Raw genomic sequence first — 20457 nt, 5'->3', positions numbered from 1 at the left:
GGCCACCCTCCTCCTCGCCGTGGTGTCTCCTCATTGCTGCTGTCCTGCACCTCGTTGCCAGTTGCAACCTCCTTTGTTTTACGGCTTGCGTGGACTGGCGGAAACAAGGAGACACCATGACGAGGAGGGCATTCCGCAGACGTGAAATAGAAGGTAAGTTGTTTTTTTGGGTTTTTTTTTAACCTTTATTTTGGACCCAGTGGCACAGGGGCGGAGTTTTGCCTCCCCAGCGGAGCGCGGAGTTGGTAAAACTCCACTGGCGGAGCGGAGTATGCCGCCCGGGCTTACTAATTATATAACTACTCACAGACCAATTCACACACCTATACTACCAGTTACGAACCCATACAACCACTGACTCAACCACACAACCACATACAAACAAAAAACATTTACACATCCATTCACACACCAATATATTCACTTACACACCCATTGAGAGCCCTATTCAGCTACTCACATACCCACTTTGACACCCATACAACCACCAAGACATAAACTTACACAGTCATACAGACAATTGCATAGCCACTCACATAACTAATTTTTCAATTGCAATCACTTATTTCTATTATGCTACAAATACTACTTTAACGTTTCTAGTACATTATTATATGTGTAACAATTGCAGAAACCTTTACAAAACACTAACATTCACTAGATGATGATCAGTGATGTCCTTCGTGACGTCATCAGTGCTGCCACTGACCATGTCATGAGTGATGTAATATGTGAGGTCATGAGCAGTGCATTGTGGGCCAGAAGTTATAGTTAGGTAAGAAAACTATAACTGCTGAATTTCTATGGTTGTGTACCTTTGAAATGTCAGCCTAACTATAAAGTCTCTGCAACCTTACGTTTTGTATAGCGAATATATATATTCACTGAAATCAAAACGTTTACAGGGATGGTATAGTTAGGCTGCAAAGACATTTTATAGTGAACTACTACAATGTTCATCTAAAGCTGTAGATGGGATTCCATACTTGTTCAAATTTGGGTTTCTGGTTGACTAGGGTGTGAGCTCTGGTCAAGCAGAAACCACAATCCAAGTCAGCGTAAGGCACAAGCAAACAACATTAAATTGTGCTCAACCCCTTGGTAGCTGGGCAAAAAGCAGTCAGGCTTAACATAGAGGCAATGTGTAAAGTATGTCTGCAACACATCAAACAGTGAAACAGTTAAAACACCACAAGAAAAAGATCCCACTCTATGCTCGAAAAATAGTTAACCCCGGATCATCCAGAGGACCTTGGAACACTTGACGATTCATCTACATTAAAAAATTGAATGTGATACAAAACACAGTTGTGCAATTAAAAAACTGAGGAAATTAGAAAAATTTAAACAAAATCACTTAGCCTTGAGAAAGCCCTGGCGCTACCTGCCACATAGGGTGAAACACGTGTCAGCTGTCTTTCCTCTTTGTTTAATAAATAAAATTTGGATAAACCTAATGAAACTGAATTGAATTGAATCATTAAAGAGCGGAATATACATGACTATGGCCTTTGCTAAGATCAAACCAAAGTAAGGAAGGATTTACCTGTATCATCTATTCATTTAAAGGAAAGGAATACATACTCGCTCCTAAACTCAATTTGTAATTTTGAAGCTCCTTAGGGTCCGGGGCTTTGAGTATGGCTCCTCCACTTCCTTGATAATCACGAACAAAGATATAGGCCTGAGATCCCTGGACCTTTCATCACTGTTGGAACTTAAAACCTATGTCACCCCTATAGCAGGCCTTTACAATCCTGAGGGCAGGGTGCTTGGCTCTAAGTGAGAGGGTGCCCTTGCATGAGCTGGACACCCCTGCAGCCTACGGAGTCCATTCTACCATGTTGCCAGTGAAGCAGCCATATTCTATGTAGAGGGGCACCGCGTAATCATGTAGTGATCATCTCGAAAACGGCTGCAACGAATGCTATTATGTTTGGTATCAAACATGTTGGAATCATACCACCACACCGTAAATGGTGTGGGAGGTATGATTCCAGGCACTGGGGGAGGCCTCTGTTAGGCTCTCAGTGTATCCCGGTACCATCCTTCTGTACAGCACAAAATGGTTGCTTCCAGCCAGAGACACATTTCTACCCTCCTGCTGCTTAGCCAAGCTCGGGTAGGGGAAGGCAGACTAATAGGCATCCTGTCACAGGGAAGTGCGACCACCTCACAGACAGGATTTAGGGTATTAGGGCTAGGTGGGTGTGCTTGCCAGCGCCTGAAACTCTCCATGAGTGTCACATTTGGTGTCCCTGCGCATAGTCCTGTTCAAACCAGTCCTGGGAGCCATTGGCTCTTGCTCTGGCGTGGAACTGGACAAAGGACACAGGAGTAACCTCCCCCCTGGCGAGACCCTCCGCTGGTGGGTCCCCTGGAACTTCTCACTCCTTTCCCTAGGGTAAATAAGGGCTTACCTGGGTGTAGGTCCCTAGATTTGTTGTGGGATAAGATTCAGAACTGAAATGACTTCACTTCTACTGTCTGGGCATTCTGGACTTCACTGGACTTCCTTTGGGCCGTACTTAATCTCCCTTCCAGTCTGCTACATCATCTGTGCCTGTGCATCATACAGAAACCGTCCAAGGCCTGTGAAGCATCAAGGGCAACCAGAGTAACCTCCCTTAGAGTGAATGAGTCACTCTCCTGCATTCCCGGGCACCGCAATGAAGACAACCGGTCTGCAGATCCCGAGCTCCTCCGGATTCCGTGGGCTCTGCAACACAGGTGGTGGTTTTCCTAAGCTACCGAGGCCTGCTCTACCCTTCTACCAAATTTTAGGCCAGTAGCCTTTGTGGAAGTTGCAATAACCAAACCCCTGGGTACTGCATCTCCTTTGCAGTTGCAAAGGCTTGTGACATCTTTGCAAGAAGATCTTCGGGCTCAAAATAGCCACAACCGTGAGCATCTCCAGCGACCAGAATCTTTGGCCACACCACATTGTGTGCATTGTAACCTACATCTTTTGGTGAGCTGCTTGAGGTCCTCTTGCGACTCCTGTCCTGTTGGCCTGTGAGTCCATTTGAGGGTCACCTTTATTTTCCTTTGTCTCTCCTGATTGCTTGAGGCCTGCCCTGACCTCCCTGCCTGTGGTTAGTCTCCTGGACCTTGCTGGTTTCAACCGTGCACCTTCTTGACTTCCTGTGTGGGTTGCATTTGCCAAGGATTTTTGGTGCTCCCACTGGATACCGACCCCTCAGCACTCAACATCCTTTGTGGGACAGCTTGTATCATGGTCCTGGGTGTCCTCAGCACTGCCTGGTCCTCGCAGCTGCAGAGTCAAGGTCACCGTCATCCTTCCTAAAGCATCCAACATTGAAGGGCATCTGTCTTCCAAGTCTCCTGGTCACTCCAAAGTGACATAGACACTGTCCCCTCTGCTTTCAGGTACTCCACTTCAAGAATCCATGTTTGGATTCCTTCTGATACTTTCTCCTCTTCCAACAGCGGCACTTTCCTGAAGTCCTGCTTTAGATTGGACGGCGATTTCTGACGCCACTTAACACCTATGCACCCGGCTTCCCTGGCATAGGTAACTTAGGTACCATGGTATTCACAGGTGAGGTGGCTCTCCAATCTTCTGTCTTCCACAGGGTTTCTTCAGGGTCCACTGGTAAGGGTTCCTAATCTTCAACATTCCTACCTCGACTTGCACATAGACCTGTACGAAGCACGCAGTAGTGTTCACACAGTGCACACGCTCTCCGTGGGGTCCCTATCTACTGACCTTGGGTAGTTCTGTGGGTCCCCAGCAATTCTACGTCCTCTTGACATTGTCCTGACTCAAGTCATCATCCTTATACCACTTTCTTAGTATATGGTTTGGTGCCCCTCTGGGGCCTGCTGTGTATTAGTGCTATTTACTGTGATTCCTTTAAGTATTGTGTGCTTTGTGTTTATCTCCGTGTAGGAGATACTGTAACATACTAAATAGTGTTATATAATGAATACATATTTGTATACATACTTTGTGTGGTTCTCTTTCATTAAAAACAAGCTGCTTTACACTCCGTTAAGACTAATCCTGAAGGCTGCTCTTGACCGCTACCACTGGCATAGCTTTCTAAAGTTGTCTAAGATCTCCTAAATCACCATAAGGGTTGTCTGGACTGGTGCAGGGTGCCCACATACACTAGTGGACACCATATACCAGGCCGGTTTCTCACAGTTGGTGTGGTTTGAAGAGCAGGTTGGGTGTCGTGGATGGATGGGCTGGAGCTTCTTGTTCATCAACAGCGATTAATGCTACCTGTGTGAAGAGACGGACGGGGATGACTCGCACAGATTTTCAATGTGAGCGATGCAGTTTCAGCAGGAACGGGCCCATTCGCAGCCACAATAAGCCCTAAAGCTTGATTTCAGGAGCTCGAGAGCCACACCAATGGTCCAGGACCTGGGAGGCACCACTTGGGGGTCGATAACTCACAGAAGACGGTTCAAGGAGCTGTTGGGGAGCCTTTTTATATCCCTGAGGCTCAGATCAGGAGGCAAGCAGACTAGCTCTTTAAGCAAGCGCAGCCAGTACAGGTAAGAGTAGTGGGGCAGTGGAGAGGTGAGAGAAGTTGACAAACAATGGGATAGGGAAAATAAAATAAATAAATAAGTACATAATTAAAACCACTTACCTTGCAGCAAGTGCAAAGTAAGGGTTTTTATCTATTTATTTACTGTACTTTCCCTATGCCGTCATATGTGAACTTCCTCCCGCCCGCCCCTCTTACCTGTACCGGCCGCGCCTGCCTTTAAATCACTGTGGGTTCCTGATTCAAGATGAAGTTGAGGAAGAAGAACTAGACCTGCAAGCAAGAGGACAGAAAACAGCAGCTTAGCACAACTGAACCGCAATTCCATTATTGCAACAGTCCAGCAGAGTAGCAGGTTTTGTAGCAGCACAGCAGTCCTCCTTACTGGCAGACTATCCACAGGTCCAGAATTGTACTAACAAGTTGGAATTGCAGTTCAAAATCTGACTTCACCATAAGTTAGGATTTTAAATTATGTTTCCACAGACACCAAACATGAAACAATTACCTCTTCCCATTTGGAAATCACACTTATAAAATGTAACAAGGCAACTCCAATGTTATACTATGGGAGAGAAAGGCCTTGCAGTAGAGAAAAACGAATTTCAGAGTTTTTTACTATCAGGACATGTACAACTTAAAACTACATATCCAACTTTTTAAATACATTGCACCTTGTCATTGGGGTTGTCCATGGCCTACCTTAGGGGTGACTCATATGTATTAAAAAAGGAAGATTTGGGTCTGGAAAAAAGGTTTTTTTTCCGGGTTGAAATGGCAGTTTAAAACTGCACACATAGGCTGTTCAATGGCTGGCCTGAGACATGTTTAAAAAGCTTCTTAAGTGGTTGGCACAACCAGTGCTGCAAGCCCACAAATGTAAATAAAATTTAGTTTAGGTGATCCTTGGAGGTCAGTGCTTGCTTTATCTTAAGGTGAAGCAAAGAGAGGCATTTCCTCCAGTGCATGCAGGCATGTATACTGGAAGCAATTCTCCCAGTGTCATATTTTAAGATGATGAACATGTTTCTAAAATTAGAGACGAAGTCCAAGGATCAGCTGTCGCCTTCCAGTTATTCTAGAATTTTGAAGTAAGACCAACATGGAGAGTGTTTGAGACTCTAGCTCTCTAGTGCTGCCATCTTGTTTGGAGATTAACATGATGGTTCTGATGAGGGATATTTATATAGGTTAATCAGAAAGGGCCACCTCACATTGGGTGGATGTGTATCCAGATGTCATTGGAATACACCACGGATATCCACGGAAGCCGCGGACGAAGGAGGAAGCACAAGCGTGCTAGGGGCACACTGATACCCCACCATACCCTTCAGTCTTATGCTGGCTCATGAGGCATTGACCCCCCCATTGATAAGCATACTACATTATTAGTGTGGTAGCATATATGTGTTGTAATTATTAATTTGTAGTTACTCACATAGTCCTTTTTGTTCACTATTTGTACATACACTTTTTTCTACTTTTGTGGAGAAAACATTAGTGAGTGACAGGGGGATCTCCCCTAGGTCCTGACGAAGAGGCCCCGTGCCTCGAAACATGTTGACCCACTTAGGAGAGAGAGCCCATTAACCTGCTCTATCTCTCCGTTTCACTTTTTTTAATAATACCAGCCAGTGTTTAATAAAAAAAATTTTTCCACTAGGCCAGGTATCTTTTAAACTCACACCTTATATCACCCCTGACCCCACTGACACTCACTCCCAACACATAAGCACCTCCATCTAAAGGTGCTCCAGCGTATCCGCTTGTCGCAGCACTGCCCCGCAGCGGGACGGGAAGACCCCGATGATGAAGCATGACACCAAGGGCCCTTTTGGTGTGTGAGGGGTATTTTAACAAAGATGGTGTATTCCAATGACATCTGGATACACATCCACCCAATGTGAGGTGGCCCTTTCTGATTAACCTATATCCCTGATAAGAGGAGGACGTGCCCACCTCGGTGCCCACAGGCATCACCTCTTCACTCCCCCTTTTGATTTCCTTAGAGGGATATTTATAAACATTAAAATAATATAGTTATAACAAATGTGCAGAATTATTGTGTAAGTTTAATGTAATGAAATGCATTTATAAATGTGACAAAAAGGCACACAGCCATCACACTTATAGATACTATGCCTCAAAAGTGTTTAAGGCAGCATTGCTTAATAAACAGATTGATCAGAAATGCTGAAACACACATAAAAGCTTCACTTTTGAACTTTTGCATGATTCACGTTTTTGTTCAATAATATTTCACATAACTCTGCAAAATATTTCGTCTTATATCAAAGAAGAGTTCTTGTTTAGAATTTCGTATTAGTAGAAAGATGAATAATAATCTCACATAGAATACAGTGCATGAATCATCCTTAACCTTTTTTTTACATACTATTTTATTCCCAAACCATGAAGTCACAAAAAACAAGTTCTTTTGTTATTGCAGATGTTTCGATTTTTATATAATTCATTGTTAGTTAACATACAAGTTGTTTTATAAGAAGATTAGAAATGTAGTTTTATTTGTGGGAAAGAATGTTTAGAACAAAGAAGCTTCATTTGTATTTGAGACCATAAAGATCTGAGATATGTACAATGTGAATGAATTTCAGAGACTGCTTACTTTCCTCAAGCTCCAGAAGAACAGTCATACTGTTATACTTGTGAAAACATAGGGCCATATGTAGGTAAATACTATTTACCGATTCTAAAATACTGAATTTTACCGATTCGGTATTTCAGAATCGGTAAATGGTATGTAGGTATTGATTCGGTAAATTTTACCGAATCGGTAAAATTCGGTAATTACCGATTCGGTATTTACCATTTTTACCATGGTATTTTCGGTAATAGGGGGAAGATTTACGAGGGTGGCAGGGTGTCACATTGACACCCTGTTGCACCCCTGAATAGTGCATGGGTGCACATGTGGCACACATACATGCCCTAAGGGCTGTATGTCTGCCACATGGCACTTTTGGAAAAGCACAAATTTGCTTTTTCAAAGGTTTTCGATATTTACCACCAAGTTTTAGTTGGTGGTAAATACCGAATCCTTAACTCAGAAATGCACTCACTTGAGTGCTCCCTACATTAAGGATTCGGTAATTTACGTAATCATTATTTTAAGGAATCAGTAATTTACCGATTCGGTAAATTACTGAATCCTTAAATTTGGCACCTATATCTCAAATGCCCAATACCAGTCGGTAACGGCCGAAATTCGGTAATTTCGGCTGTTATCGACCGGTATTGGGCTACCTACATCTGGCCCTAAGTCCTTGATGTTATCTTGTAATGTCCATTGATATTTCAGTCAAAGCTGTTTTCTGACAAAAGACATTCTTGCCGAGCCTCTAAAAGAAGGGGGGCTCAATCAGTGGGACCAGATAATAAGTGATGGGGAGCTTATCTCTTGGGAGAGTTGCAGCCAGCTTACAAACTTTCGCCTATCCAGGTTTAAATATGCACAAATGCAAAGTTGGATTTCTGACCTGTTAACTAAGATAGGTGAACAAAACAATTTAAAGTTTAAGCTGAAGCAGCAACCTAGTCAAAAGAAGGAACTATCAACCATTTACTGGCTAATGGTGGAAATCGAGGATGGTGACTTTACGCTGCCGGTGGAGTTGTGGGGGAAATACTTGCTCGAATCATCGCTGGAAAAAATGCTGGCAAGTATCTATGGCTATGCTTTTTAAATCTGTTAAACCTGTGCATCTGAGGAGAAATCATCTCTTTTCCATTCATAGGGCATATTGGTTACTCTTGAAGCTGTCAAACTTTGGGAGAAGAGGTGAAGTTCCCTGTCCAAAGTGTGGTAGCACGAAAGCGGATGACTTCCACATGTTTTTAGAATGTATAAATTTACACACCTACTGGAGCAAAGTAAGTAAGGCACTGTCTCAAATGCTTACGCTGCATGTAAAGGTAAGCCTTTTGCTTGCCATCTTCGGTCAGCTGGAGCCTGAGATAAAGCCTACTAAAGGTCAGGCAAGGTTAATCTTTTACATTATATTGTTGGTGCGCAGGGAAATCTGCAAGATATGGGTGTCCCCACTTTCTCCTAGTTTACACGATTTGTTGGTCTTGATTAAAAATATAACCACCATAGATAGAACGAGTCCGAGAGAAGTTAATTTTTGGCTTCCCTTCTTGGTATGGTGTGACGCTTCAAACGACAATCGTTACGTTTTCAGAGGTCCTATGATTACGCCTTATCAGCCTCACCAGTCATTCTGGTTTGGGTCCTTGCAGTTTGTTTTGCTGGTCAGACAAGAAAAGAGACAAACAGACAAAAGGGTAGGTAGAGCATTGAGCCTAAGGGCCACCAAAAATTGCGACCTCCCTCTCTACTCATACCTACCCGATTGTTATAAGGCATAAGAGAGTAGAGGCATTTTGATGCCCGTCAAGATGTGCAAGTGGAAGAACGTCATTCTTTATTCTTCCCACTAAAGAGGCTTATGAGGACAAAAATAAAAGAAGCTGTTTTCTGAGTCTACATATACAGTCCACCGTATAAAGTAGAGATCCCTTTGCTTTGCTCTGGTGAGAACAAGATCCCTCAATACTTTGCCTGAAAGTGTATTGCTAAATTTTACAAAGCAACAGTTTTGGCATTTTCATAAAACTAAATAACTATTTAACCCTTTCATATCACTAAATAACTTGTTAATACTTGAAAATTTTGTAACAGCTGCAAAAGCAGCATACAAATAATGAAAATAATAATACAATAATTATACTAATTTTGTTAATAATATTATTCTTGCTATATGTTTTATGATGCTTTTAACAATAGTTATGGCATTATCAAGTGTTATTTACATTAATAAAATACAGCAAAAATAATAAGTAATATATGCTAATAATAATAGCATTGTTATTATTATTATATTACTAATATTATTATGTAATTTTTAAAGAGACATTCATTCAGAATGTACTTTGAGAGACCCAAGTTTCAACTGACAAGTGCTCTAGAATTCAGATTTTCCATCAGTGCTAAAATTGCTGATCCAGTGTGGTATACAGCAGAATAGTCATGGAAACTGGTAAGAAATATCACTTCATAAATGTGGCTATGTTTGTTCACTCTAGAATCTCTGAACATTCAGGAGAGACATACCAATATTTAACCACACATTATAAAGTGTAGCCCTTTACAAGCCACCCCCTTTGCAGGAACATGCATCACAAACCCCGCACGCAGCCTGCTGCTACCCGCCTATGACTACGGCGCCTCCACCCCATATATCTATTTACCCTCTCCTTCAGCCCTGGAGCGAGGCCCGATCTCTGCCTCCCACATACCAAGGCAGCAGCTGGGTGATGTTTCAATTCCTGTTGAACCTGGTTTTTCTAATGTGCAACAGCTGGTTATGGTACTCTATATACTGCTAATTTAATGCCATGTTCATGATGTTTCTACTTGTAGCGAGACCTGCTCCCCACCTTCTACTGCACCGTGGGTTGTGGCAGCGAGTGCCTTCCTTCCCTCACCTGAGCCGGTTGGGGGCCCCCTCTAGCATTTCTCTGTTAAGAGGCCGCCACCCACTGCGCAGGCCTCACAGCCTTTTTGCCTCACTTACTCCTCTAATTTTGCTTGCCTACAACATCCCAGGAGCTTTTGCCGACTCCTCCCTGGTGAGCTAGAGCTCCAGGACCCCCTTTTGGGGAGCCGCCATTCTGCCTCGCCTGCACTCTGAACCGTTCCCTTTATTGCACACACCCTGAACAGGAATTTCCCATTGCAATTGCAACACTTGACCTACCAGCTCATCCTCCTGGCTTTACCTAGTCCCCCCTCTCCATTATAGCAGTGTCTTACCTGAACGCAACAGGGGGCAACTCTTACACCATCACATACCCTCCTAACCTCTCCAGGATCACTTCTAAACCCTTCAAATATTTCCTCCTGAGAAGACATCCTGAGACTCTGATCTCTGACCTGTATTTCAACGCCGACAAGGGCATCATTACCAATGACCTCATTTTCTACTCTAGGAAAACAGCACTATGGTGCGCAGCCATATCAAACCTACTTAGCGTACATGAATCCAGGAACATCTCATATGGAGCAAAACTCACAATCAAGTCTTCCCTAAATCTTAGAGCTGACCTTACCATTACCTTATACAAAAACAGCATCATTATGATCCAAGCACCAGACATAGATCTCAATAAGCTCACTGACTTCTTCTCCATCCTAAAAAAAAACAAAAGTACACTCCCCCAGTGCCTGCCGTCACCACCTGACTTGTCACAGCTCCGGTATATACAGCTCAAAGGGCCTCCCACTTAGGTCTACCAAAGCTGCAGCCTCTCCTCCAGGCATCCCGTCACTCCCTCCCAAAAGTCAGGGTGGGTCGACTCTCCCCAAAGTGTTCTCCACTCAGAACAAATCCCTGGACTGTAGCTCCCCTAGTGCTGTTAGAGAACTTTCCTCCACTCCCCCCAACCTCCAGCATTTGACAAGAAGGCAACGCTGTTGCCGCCCTCCTCCTATCCTCGCCCCTCGCCTTCTCGCTTAGTAACAAACACCTACGTCACTCTCAGCTCACCTGACACCCGCTCCAACAGCCTTTTGACCACCCTACTGAGCACTCCTCACACCTCTCCTCCTAGAAAACTAGCCTTAGGGTGGTCAAGCTCCTCCACCTGTGAGGAGTTCTCCTCCTTCTTTATAGCCAAAGTTAACTTCCTAGGAGACAAACTTAATTTCTCCTTAAACTTCTCACCTCCTCCTGCCAGGACCCATCTCTCTTTTAATCCCCCCCAGGCAACACCCAAAAACCAAGCTCAATGGTCCAACTTCAAGTTATATGACAACCACTCCATCTCGAAAATTCTATCCTCCTTAAAACCGAATAACCCCTTTAATGACCCACTCCCTTCCAACTGCCTGGCAGCGGCTTCCCCATTCATCATTCCCATTTGGACTACAAAATTCAACGCCTCCCTTCTACAAGGGTCCATAACGGACTCTCTAAAAACCAGGCAAGTCATCCCTATCCTGGAAAAAAAAAATCTTAATCCTGCTATTCCAGACTGTTTAAGACCAATATCCAATATTCCTCTTCTTGCGAAAGTGCTGGAGAAATGTGTGCAACTCCAGCTGAGCCAACACATCGCTAATTTCAACCTGTTAGACAAATTCCAATCTGGTTTCAGGCCTCGGCACAGCACCGTAACCACTATTCTCCACATTGTATATGACACTCTTCAAGCCCTTGACCAAGGCAAAACTTGTCTCTTTATTCTACTGGATTTATCTTCTACATTCGAGATAGTCAACCATGAGAAACTACTGTATTTAGAAAACACATAAAAGCAGTGCTCAGGAGCGCTTTCCTTCAGCTACTCTGTCCTCACCTAAGAGTTCTTTTTCTAAGGTTTCTATTTCTTTAAGTTCTTCTTTTGAGTGTTCTAGAACCGTTTCAACCCCCAACACCATTCGGTGTCTGTAGCAAGTAGTTGAAATGTGACTGAAACCTCTTTGGAATTTTTGGTCTTGAATTGAAGAATTTACATCAGTCTATTTGCCAAGCATTTGTACCTTCATCGTGATAATTTTTACTTTGATTTGTACCTTTATCGTGCTATTTTGTTCTTAGATTTGTGCCGTCCTTGTGCTGTTTGCTACTTAGATTTATGCCTTTATCATGCTATTTGTTACTTTGATTTGTACCTTGGTCATGCTATTTGTAACTTAGATTTGTACCTTAATCATGCTATTTGTTACTTTGATCAGGACACATCTGTATAATCAGAGCCATTAACTTCTGCTGTCTGTTGTGTAGCAATTTACATGAATAATACTGAACTGCCAACCTGTTTTTTAACTCTAGGTGCTCACCTGCACATGGAATTTGTCGAATGTCATAATAGGTCCAAAGAAAAAGAAAGGGAGGTAGAAGTTGTATTTCAGAAGCTCCAGGGGTGAAAAGTTTCCCTCTTTCTTGTCGCAGTTCTCCAGGGCAAAACTCATGCAGCGCATGATGGTGAAACCGCTCCCCCCACAAAACAGAATGTCTTGAAGGTCAAATGTTCCTGTGGCAATGTCACTCTGCACAAAAAAAAACAGCCTAAGGTTACAAGTACTGAAAGAACAAGCTTAAAAATTATACAAAGAAACATATGTGTATTGTGATTAATGCATATATAAACTAATACAACTCAACAGCTGAGACACATCTGTAGGGACACGGTGAATAACTAAGGTTACCAGATGACTCCATGTCTCCAAGGAAGCTGCGATCCAGTCCTTGCCTTTCAGTTTACAATCTGATGGATTTTGGGAACTGTAGCCTTGATTTAATTCAATTGATCTCATTGACATCATACACCTGCAAACAATGATTTGCCAAAGAATAGTGTAGGACTGGAGAATTGGGTCTTTAGATACATTAAATCATTTGGTAACTTTAGAATCGGCCCACTCTCAGATCTGAGCGCCTACACACTTTAAAAGGCGGGTGTGGGAGAGGAAATATCTGTTACATTAGATCCGTTGGAACTTCTAAATAGCATCACTAGGCTTGCCCTCTCTGGAGTCCTAAATTTGTTCACCATTTCATGATGAACATTCAGCATGGCTCTTAGGGATGCCTTTTCACTTGCACATATATACACAAAGGTAGATTGTGCCCATGCTAAAGGGGGTTCTCTTAGTCACACAGGATACCAACCAGGTAATGAGCAAGCAGCTCTTTCGGATTGTACTGACCAGGAGTGGTCCGTGCAGGTAAGAGTGGTAGGGTGGTGGGGAGGGGTGGGGGGCACTTGACAGATGAGAACGAGGGAAAATAAAATAAATAAATAAATTTCCCTCGTTGTTGTCTGTCGAGTACCCCCCCACCCAGCCCGATGTTCTTAGCTGCAGAGGCCGCTCCTGGTACGGACCCTTATACTATCTTTGAGAATCTCTATCACAGAAGCTACTACACACATACATGGTGCTATCCTGCAATTGGAAAATGTGCAAAGTTCAGTTTCTTTAATACAGACTGAGCATTATAAAAACAATTGATCTTCTTGTAATGCAGCACATTGTTTTATTTTTTATTTTTATTGATAACATGAGTTCAAAGTTTACAAAACAAGAATATACAAAACAGTAAACAATTTCATAGCTTCAATATGTCCAAAGAAAAAATGCAAGTTTAGCTACAATTTGGAATCAAAATCAAAGAAAAGGGGAGAGACATAGGAACGGGAGAAAAAATGAATAAAAAAAGCAATTATGAGGATAGTTGGAAGAGACATATTTTCTCTTTACATTTACACAAATTCTCCCCAGATTTTTTCCAATTTATATAACGATTTAGCCCCCATAATTTTAGCTAATGCAAGCGCCATGTTATATATATTTAACAATACCCCACCATTCCACCGTCAATGGTGGGTCCTGTGCAATCCAAGCCCGAGCAATAGCTAACCTAGCGCAAGCCAGAAGGATACTTATGAGTTCTCTCTGAGTAGAGTCTCTGGGCTGAAGACCCAGTAACACGTCTGTTACCGTAAATTAAATTGGTCTTTCAAATTTATGAGAGATAGTTTTTTCCACTCCTCGCCAGAATGCTGTTAGTGACGGGCATTGGAAAAACATATGCAGCAGGTCGCCTGCGAATAAATCACATTTTGGATATCTGATCCGATCGCTAGTTGGATTATCTAATGACCATTTCGCTATCCATTCAGGGGTATAGTACAGTGAGCAAACAGTTCTATATGATTGTAGCCTCAAACTAGAAGAATGTACTGACTTACAGATAGTGCCAAGTGCAAGTGATATAGTATTAGCAGTGATGATAGACCCCAATTTCTGATTCCATCTTGCGGCTAATCTCCCACAATCATCTTCTTTGAGAGTTAAGCCCTTTATATCCAACACTGATCAGTGATCTATCTTTAGCTAGATAGATACAGTCCCATATGCAGGAATCTGTCAATTCAGTAAGCTTCATGCTGCGTACAATATAATCTCGAATTTGGTAATATTTTAACCAAATGCTCTCTGTAATTCTATAAAGAAGAGGTAGTCTGTCAAACGTTGAGAACCCGGCAAAATCATATAGATCCCCTAAGCCTTTAATACCCAAATTAGCCAGTTGTCTCCCGCCCCAGTCATGGAAGATTCCTGGAAGAGCTGGATTATCCCATAAAGGAAATTTAGGATGGCACATCGTTATTTTATATTTATTGATATTAGCCCTCCATATGAATACTGTGGGAAATATCCTTAACAACGAAGTATGAATAACGAATAACCTGAACCACGAATCCCAAACAACGATCAAACACTTTACCACAAGCTCATTATCAACGAGCTTCATTAACAACGAGTTCCTTTACAACGGCTTACATCACTCATCTCCGTCCCCCCAACTCGACAAGAAAAAAGACGCATGCTTTTACAAGGTAATTCAGGGTAGATCGGGCGTGTGGGGGGTTTTCCCCCCACAAATACGAATGCTAGGAAAATGTTTAAATGGGTAGATGGGGAGTGTGGGGGTCTCCCCCACAAATACGATTAAAAATATATATATATTTAGAAATATAACGTGATGATTAAATTCGTAATAGTTAAGTTTCAAATACAGCTACGGTTGTTGAAGAATTTGGTTTACATTTAATTACTGGTTTATGTCAGGAGATGGCAGTGTTGCTTTGATTTTCTCAATTGTAAATGCTTTCGATTCACAAACAGAATATGATCAGTGTGCTCGTTTTTGTCAACAGATCTTAACTAGTATTTTAGAAAAAAAATGGCATAAATTGAAAAAGTGTCATTAAATCTCATTTTTTCGGGGTTTAGGTAGTAGTGATTTAAAATGTAGTGGCTAAGTAAGGATCGTGGTTTAGCCTTCGTTGTTCCAGAAGTCGTGGTTTAGGCAGTAGTTGTTAAGTCATACAATCGAATACTATGTCTCGTGCAGTCTTAAATTTGACCCGCTTAAAATAAGTCGGTTCGTTGATACAAAAACATTTTAGATTCTGCTCCCAACATAAATACATAATAGAAAAGAGAGTTATTGCTAGGATTTAACAAACTACGGATACGTCCTAGAAAAGCCTACCAAATACACTTTAAAATCTGGGAAGTCAAGGCCACCTTGACCAAATGAGAGTTTCACTGTCTCAATTGCACGGCTTGCGTTTTTAGAACTACAAATAAAACTGCTTTATACACCATCTAGGAGTTTAAAAAAAGAATTATTAATACGTATGTGGATAGATCGAAATAAGTATAGAAATTTAGAGAGAATCTTAATTTTAACCCCTTCGATGCTCATGACGAGCTCAGCTCGTCATGAGGCACGGTTGAGCTGTGCTCATGACGAGCTGAGCTCGTCATGAACAATGGGATTCATAGATTATCAGCACAGGAGGAAAATATCTCAAGCACCCAAGGTGTTAATTAAATTTATCCTCCCAATTATACTAAGAGGAACCTTGTGTGGGGAAAAAAAGCGGATGCTGCGGTCGAGCGGGGCTCGTATCTGGTGGCTGCTGCGAGCTGCGCGGGTGCCTGCAGCTACAATTTCGGGCTGACCGGTGCTCGATTGGTCACGTCTGCTGGTTTCTTTCCTTCCCACTATACTCAAGAGCACAGAGGAGACGGAGCCCAGGCTCTTCAACACTGGGAGATGGCGCCTATGAATCCGGCAAGGACCACTCACGCCGGTAAGACTGCTAAAAATGGCGAAGCTTACAAAATTGGAGCTGAAGGGGCTGTGCAGGAGAGAGCAGGTCAGACTTTTAATAAACCTCCTGCTTGCACTCTGCAGCTCACAAAGGCATCTGAACATACCGTCTGTACGAGCGGGAAGGAGAAAGAGCAGAGAGTAACCAATAGCAACATTGTTACCGCGACCCCAATCAAAGCAGTACAGCCGGGCAACATAGTTTCAGGACAGAGCAACAAAGTTCCCAATGACCTACTCCACAATGGAGCACTAGTTCTAGCTCCAGCGCTTGTTAAGGGAACAGCAGGGATAAGTGAAATACCGACCGAGGATTCAGGGGCAGTAACTAACAATGATACACTGGTAGCAGCAACAAAAACTCAAAGCAGCAATAATAAGTAAAGAACATATAAGCCTTCCTGGCTCCTCGGGGTGGATGACACATCTAATCACCTGGATTTGCCAGATACACTACCGGGCATGCTGGGCTCTTTAAACCTCGAGCTGCTTCCCCTAATAATACTGTGTGGATTCGATTACAGAGCTGGGGGCAAAGATGTGTCCTGCCATAGACAGTATGACTGAAGGGGAATATATTTGTGTGGACTCTGATTCTAATGATGAGTTTGATGAGCTGGAAGAGGCTGCAACCAGAAACCCTACTCGTTTGAGTAAAGGCTCTGTAAGGAAGAAGGCCAGAGAGAAATGTAAGAATAAAATCAAAAAGCCAGTCTACGTGTAATCTGTGGTAAAAACTAAAGCCATTGCCGATAACAGCCCCCTACGAAAGTGGGTGCAAGCAAAGGGAGGTGTAAAGACGATGGCACTTCGACTGTCAGGTACCATCCAAGTGGAGGGGGGTTCTACAGAAACTCAGATAAGAAATATAATGACATCTGACAGCCCCAAGCCAGTTCTGCCTGACTAAAATCCATCCCCAGCTATACTTCCTGCCAACGGTGCAGCTCACAATATGGATAGTCAGAATATGTGTCTGAGTCATTTGATCGCTCAACTGCGGACCGAGAATGGACCAGTAATGAGGACGTATCACTCAACCTGATAGTCCAGCTTCTTAGTGAGCAGAGACATTAATCACAGCAGCACTATTTACAGGTGCGTGAATATAATGACAAGATGCACTGGTCTTTAAATGCACTGGCAGGTAAACAGGAGATGTCAGAACTACAACAAAGGGTGGTAGACACGGAGGACTTGTCCTCCTGCACAGAGGTTTGTGTGAATAAACATGAGGCCCAGATTGCAAACTTGCAAGCAAAGGTAGAGGATACGGAAAAACGCCAAAGACATCAAAACCTCTGAGTTTTTGGTATCCCAGAAGGGGCTGAGGGTGGAGACCCAAGAGCGTACGTGGTTCAACTTTTTGAAAAAGCATTTCCGGTCTCTCTGACTGGGACTGGGACTCACAACTGCAAAGGGTCCACAGACTACCATTAGTTCAACTGAATAGGGGCAGCCAGTATCCTCTGCCGTTTTTGATTTACATGGGTAACTTTTTGCTGAGACAGGCGGTATCATAGAAAGCTCGCCCTAATAATCCAGTAACAATAGAATCTATAACTTTCTTTGTCAGGTCTGACCTAAGCATAATTACTATGGAGAAACGCTGGAAATTGGGTCATTATATTGATCCAATTAAAGCTCTTGGGGGGTCAAGTTTTCCTCCAAGAACCAGCGCAGCTAAAGGTATTTCAGAATGGTCACACATATTTCTTCACGAACGTTCAGGAAGCGATAAAGATGTTGATTAAATGGCGCGGAGAAGCAACAGAGAAAATTGTAGAACAACAATATAGATGCTTGTTTATCGATAATGTATTAATGGTTAAATGGTGTAAGAATAAGTAGTACTCTAACTTAATCTTTCAAGGGGGATTTTGTGTTCTGTGTACCTTTTTCCTTTTTTCTCCCCTTTCCTTTTCTTTATGAAGAATTTGATGTAGGATTATCGATATATAGCGGTATCTAAGGCACTGGTGTGGTTCTGGGGGACAGGGGTCACCACGGCTGTGTCTCTTTTGGCTGCCTAAACCAACGGCAGCTGGTTAGACAGAGGAATCCTCCTCTATGGAGAAGGGGGTGGTGTGTGGGATGGAGGTGTGGGGTGACCATTGGGTTGAGGGGGGCCTTGGGGGGGGTAAAAATCAGTAAAAATGACTTGAGGGGAATGCAGAGTCAGAAAATAAGTGGCAAGACTTTTTGGCTTTTTAATTTTTTCTTTTTCTTAATGTATAAGGGAGAAGCGGGGTGGGGGGAAGTGGAGAAATCTTTTGGTATGGATAGAATAAGGTGTCTAGCCTGGAATGTGGCAAGGTTGAATAGCAGGAATAAATGGAGGTTAGTCTTCGAAGAGCTAAGGATGTATATAACCCACACATAGTTCTACTTTCGGAGACACATATTTCTTATAAAGATCGTAATTTACTAAAACAACTCGGCTATGATGTAGCCATCAGTTCTGAGTTAAATGTGTCAATTCATGGGGTTGCAATCTTACAGCATAAGCAATTCAAAGTCGAGATTGTCAAAACCTCCTTAGCTAAAAATGGTAGATGGGCTATTGCTCAATTTATTGTTGAGGGCAACAAATACACGTTTTGTGTGGTGTATGGCTCAAATATAGATGACCTCACTGTTATTGATAAGGTTAATATGGAATTGCTTGCCTGGAAGGGTGAGCGTCTGGTAATGGGAGTCTTTAACTGCATTATGAATTATGATATCAACACTACTAGATGGGGGGCATTTAGGAGGATGTGCAAAACACGGGCCGCAATCAGAGAAATAGGGCGAATACATGACATAAAAGAAGCTTGGCGGGTATTACATCCTGATGTTGCTGATTACACTTATTATTCAGCGGCGCACAAACTGTACATCCCCATATACATGGCCTGGGTGTCCGATAGAATTCTGGAGACAAGTAATATGGAGATTTGCCCAAGGGTCTCATCTGAACATAACCCCATCCTCCTTTCTTTTAAAATTATGACAAGGAAGCAGAACCCTAGCCTTTTTTCATTCCCTAGGCATCTTTTGTTAAACGCAGATTTTATATTAAAACTCAAGGCACGTATAAAAGAATTCCTTGAAATTAATATTGGCTCAACTTCACACATTGTGGTATGGATTCCTGTAAAGCTACCATTAGGGGTTTCACTCAACAGTATATATTTAGACAAAATTATGAAGGTAAAAAGAGCACAGATGAAACTATTGCTAGAATACTTTATACAGAAAGACAGATGGCTGAAGCACTTCTACAAGGCTCTACTGCAGGAAAAGAACTGGGCTATATTTTAATTGATCTTAAATCCACTTGAAAGAACACACTGAGGGAAAAAAGCCTCATTAAATTAAACAAATATTATTTATCCCTCTGAGGGTAGGGAAAAAAAAAAAAATCGGAAAAGTACACGCATATAAGGTGGCAGAGGATAAAGCCAAAACGTTAGTCAAGTCTATCAAAGGCCCCAACAATGCGACATATAACAGCCTCCAACAGATACTTGTGCAATTCGCTAATTACTATAAGGATTGTTATACCCCTGAAAATTGACCGGTGTTAGGCGATATATATGCATATTTACAAACTAATTTAGAGAACTGTATTGAGGATGAACAACTAGATACAATGAATAATGACGTTACATTGACCGAAATCAGATTGGCAATCTCTGCTCTGCCATCAGGCAAAGCATCTGGGGAAGACTCAATTCCTTTGGATTTGTATAAAAAATGTATAGAGGAACTAGCCCCACTATTTAGTATGGTAGTCGGACATATTGGACTTGGCGGAAAAGCCCCTGATTCATTGAACCTTACGCAGATTATATTTTTAATATAGATAATATCTGCCTTAGTATCCCCACAACAACATGGATTTATCCCGGGCAGGGATACCACGACTCACATAAACATGGCCTTCACAGCCTTTGATGTTGCTAGGACTAGATCGACCCCACTCGGTATGATACTATTAGATGCTGAGAAAGCATTTGACTGAATAGGGTGGGACTATCTCTGGGCTGTATTGAAAAGATTCAGGATTAAAGGCCAGTACTTGCAGTGGATACAGGCCCTGTATGATAACTCTTCTGCCAAAGTCTGCTATGCAGGGAGGCATTCGATATCATTCTCTATATCTTGGGGTACCCGTCAAGGGTGCCCTTTGTCACCTTTATTATTTGCGTTATCTATGGAACCGTTTTTAG

At 42.5% G+C, this 20457-nt stretch overlaps 1 protein-coding gene across 1 annotated transcript in view; it reads right to left on the bottom strand.

The window, feature by feature from the left end:
* HHATL (hedgehog acyltransferase like) overlaps positions 1 to 20457 on the bottom strand; it is a 141670-nt gene that overhangs the window by 64414 nt on the left and 56799 nt on the right. The window contains exon 6 of the mRNA XM_086941090.1: positions 12391 to 12600. Coding sequence (XP_086797216.1) covers positions 12391 to 12600 — 210 coding nt within the window. The remainder of the gene's footprint in view (positions 1 to 12390; positions 12601 to 20457) is intronic.

The sequence above is a fragment of the Lissotriton vulgaris genome, chromosome 10 (assembly GCF_964263255.1).
Source record: "Lissotriton vulgaris chromosome 10, aLisVul1.2, whole genome shotgun sequence".
NCBI classification, from domain to species: domain Eukaryota; kingdom Metazoa; phylum Chordata; class Amphibia; order Caudata; family Salamandridae; genus Lissotriton; species Lissotriton vulgaris.
Note: the sequence above shows the minus strand (reverse complement) of the source record. Positions and strands in the feature narration are given on the sequence as shown.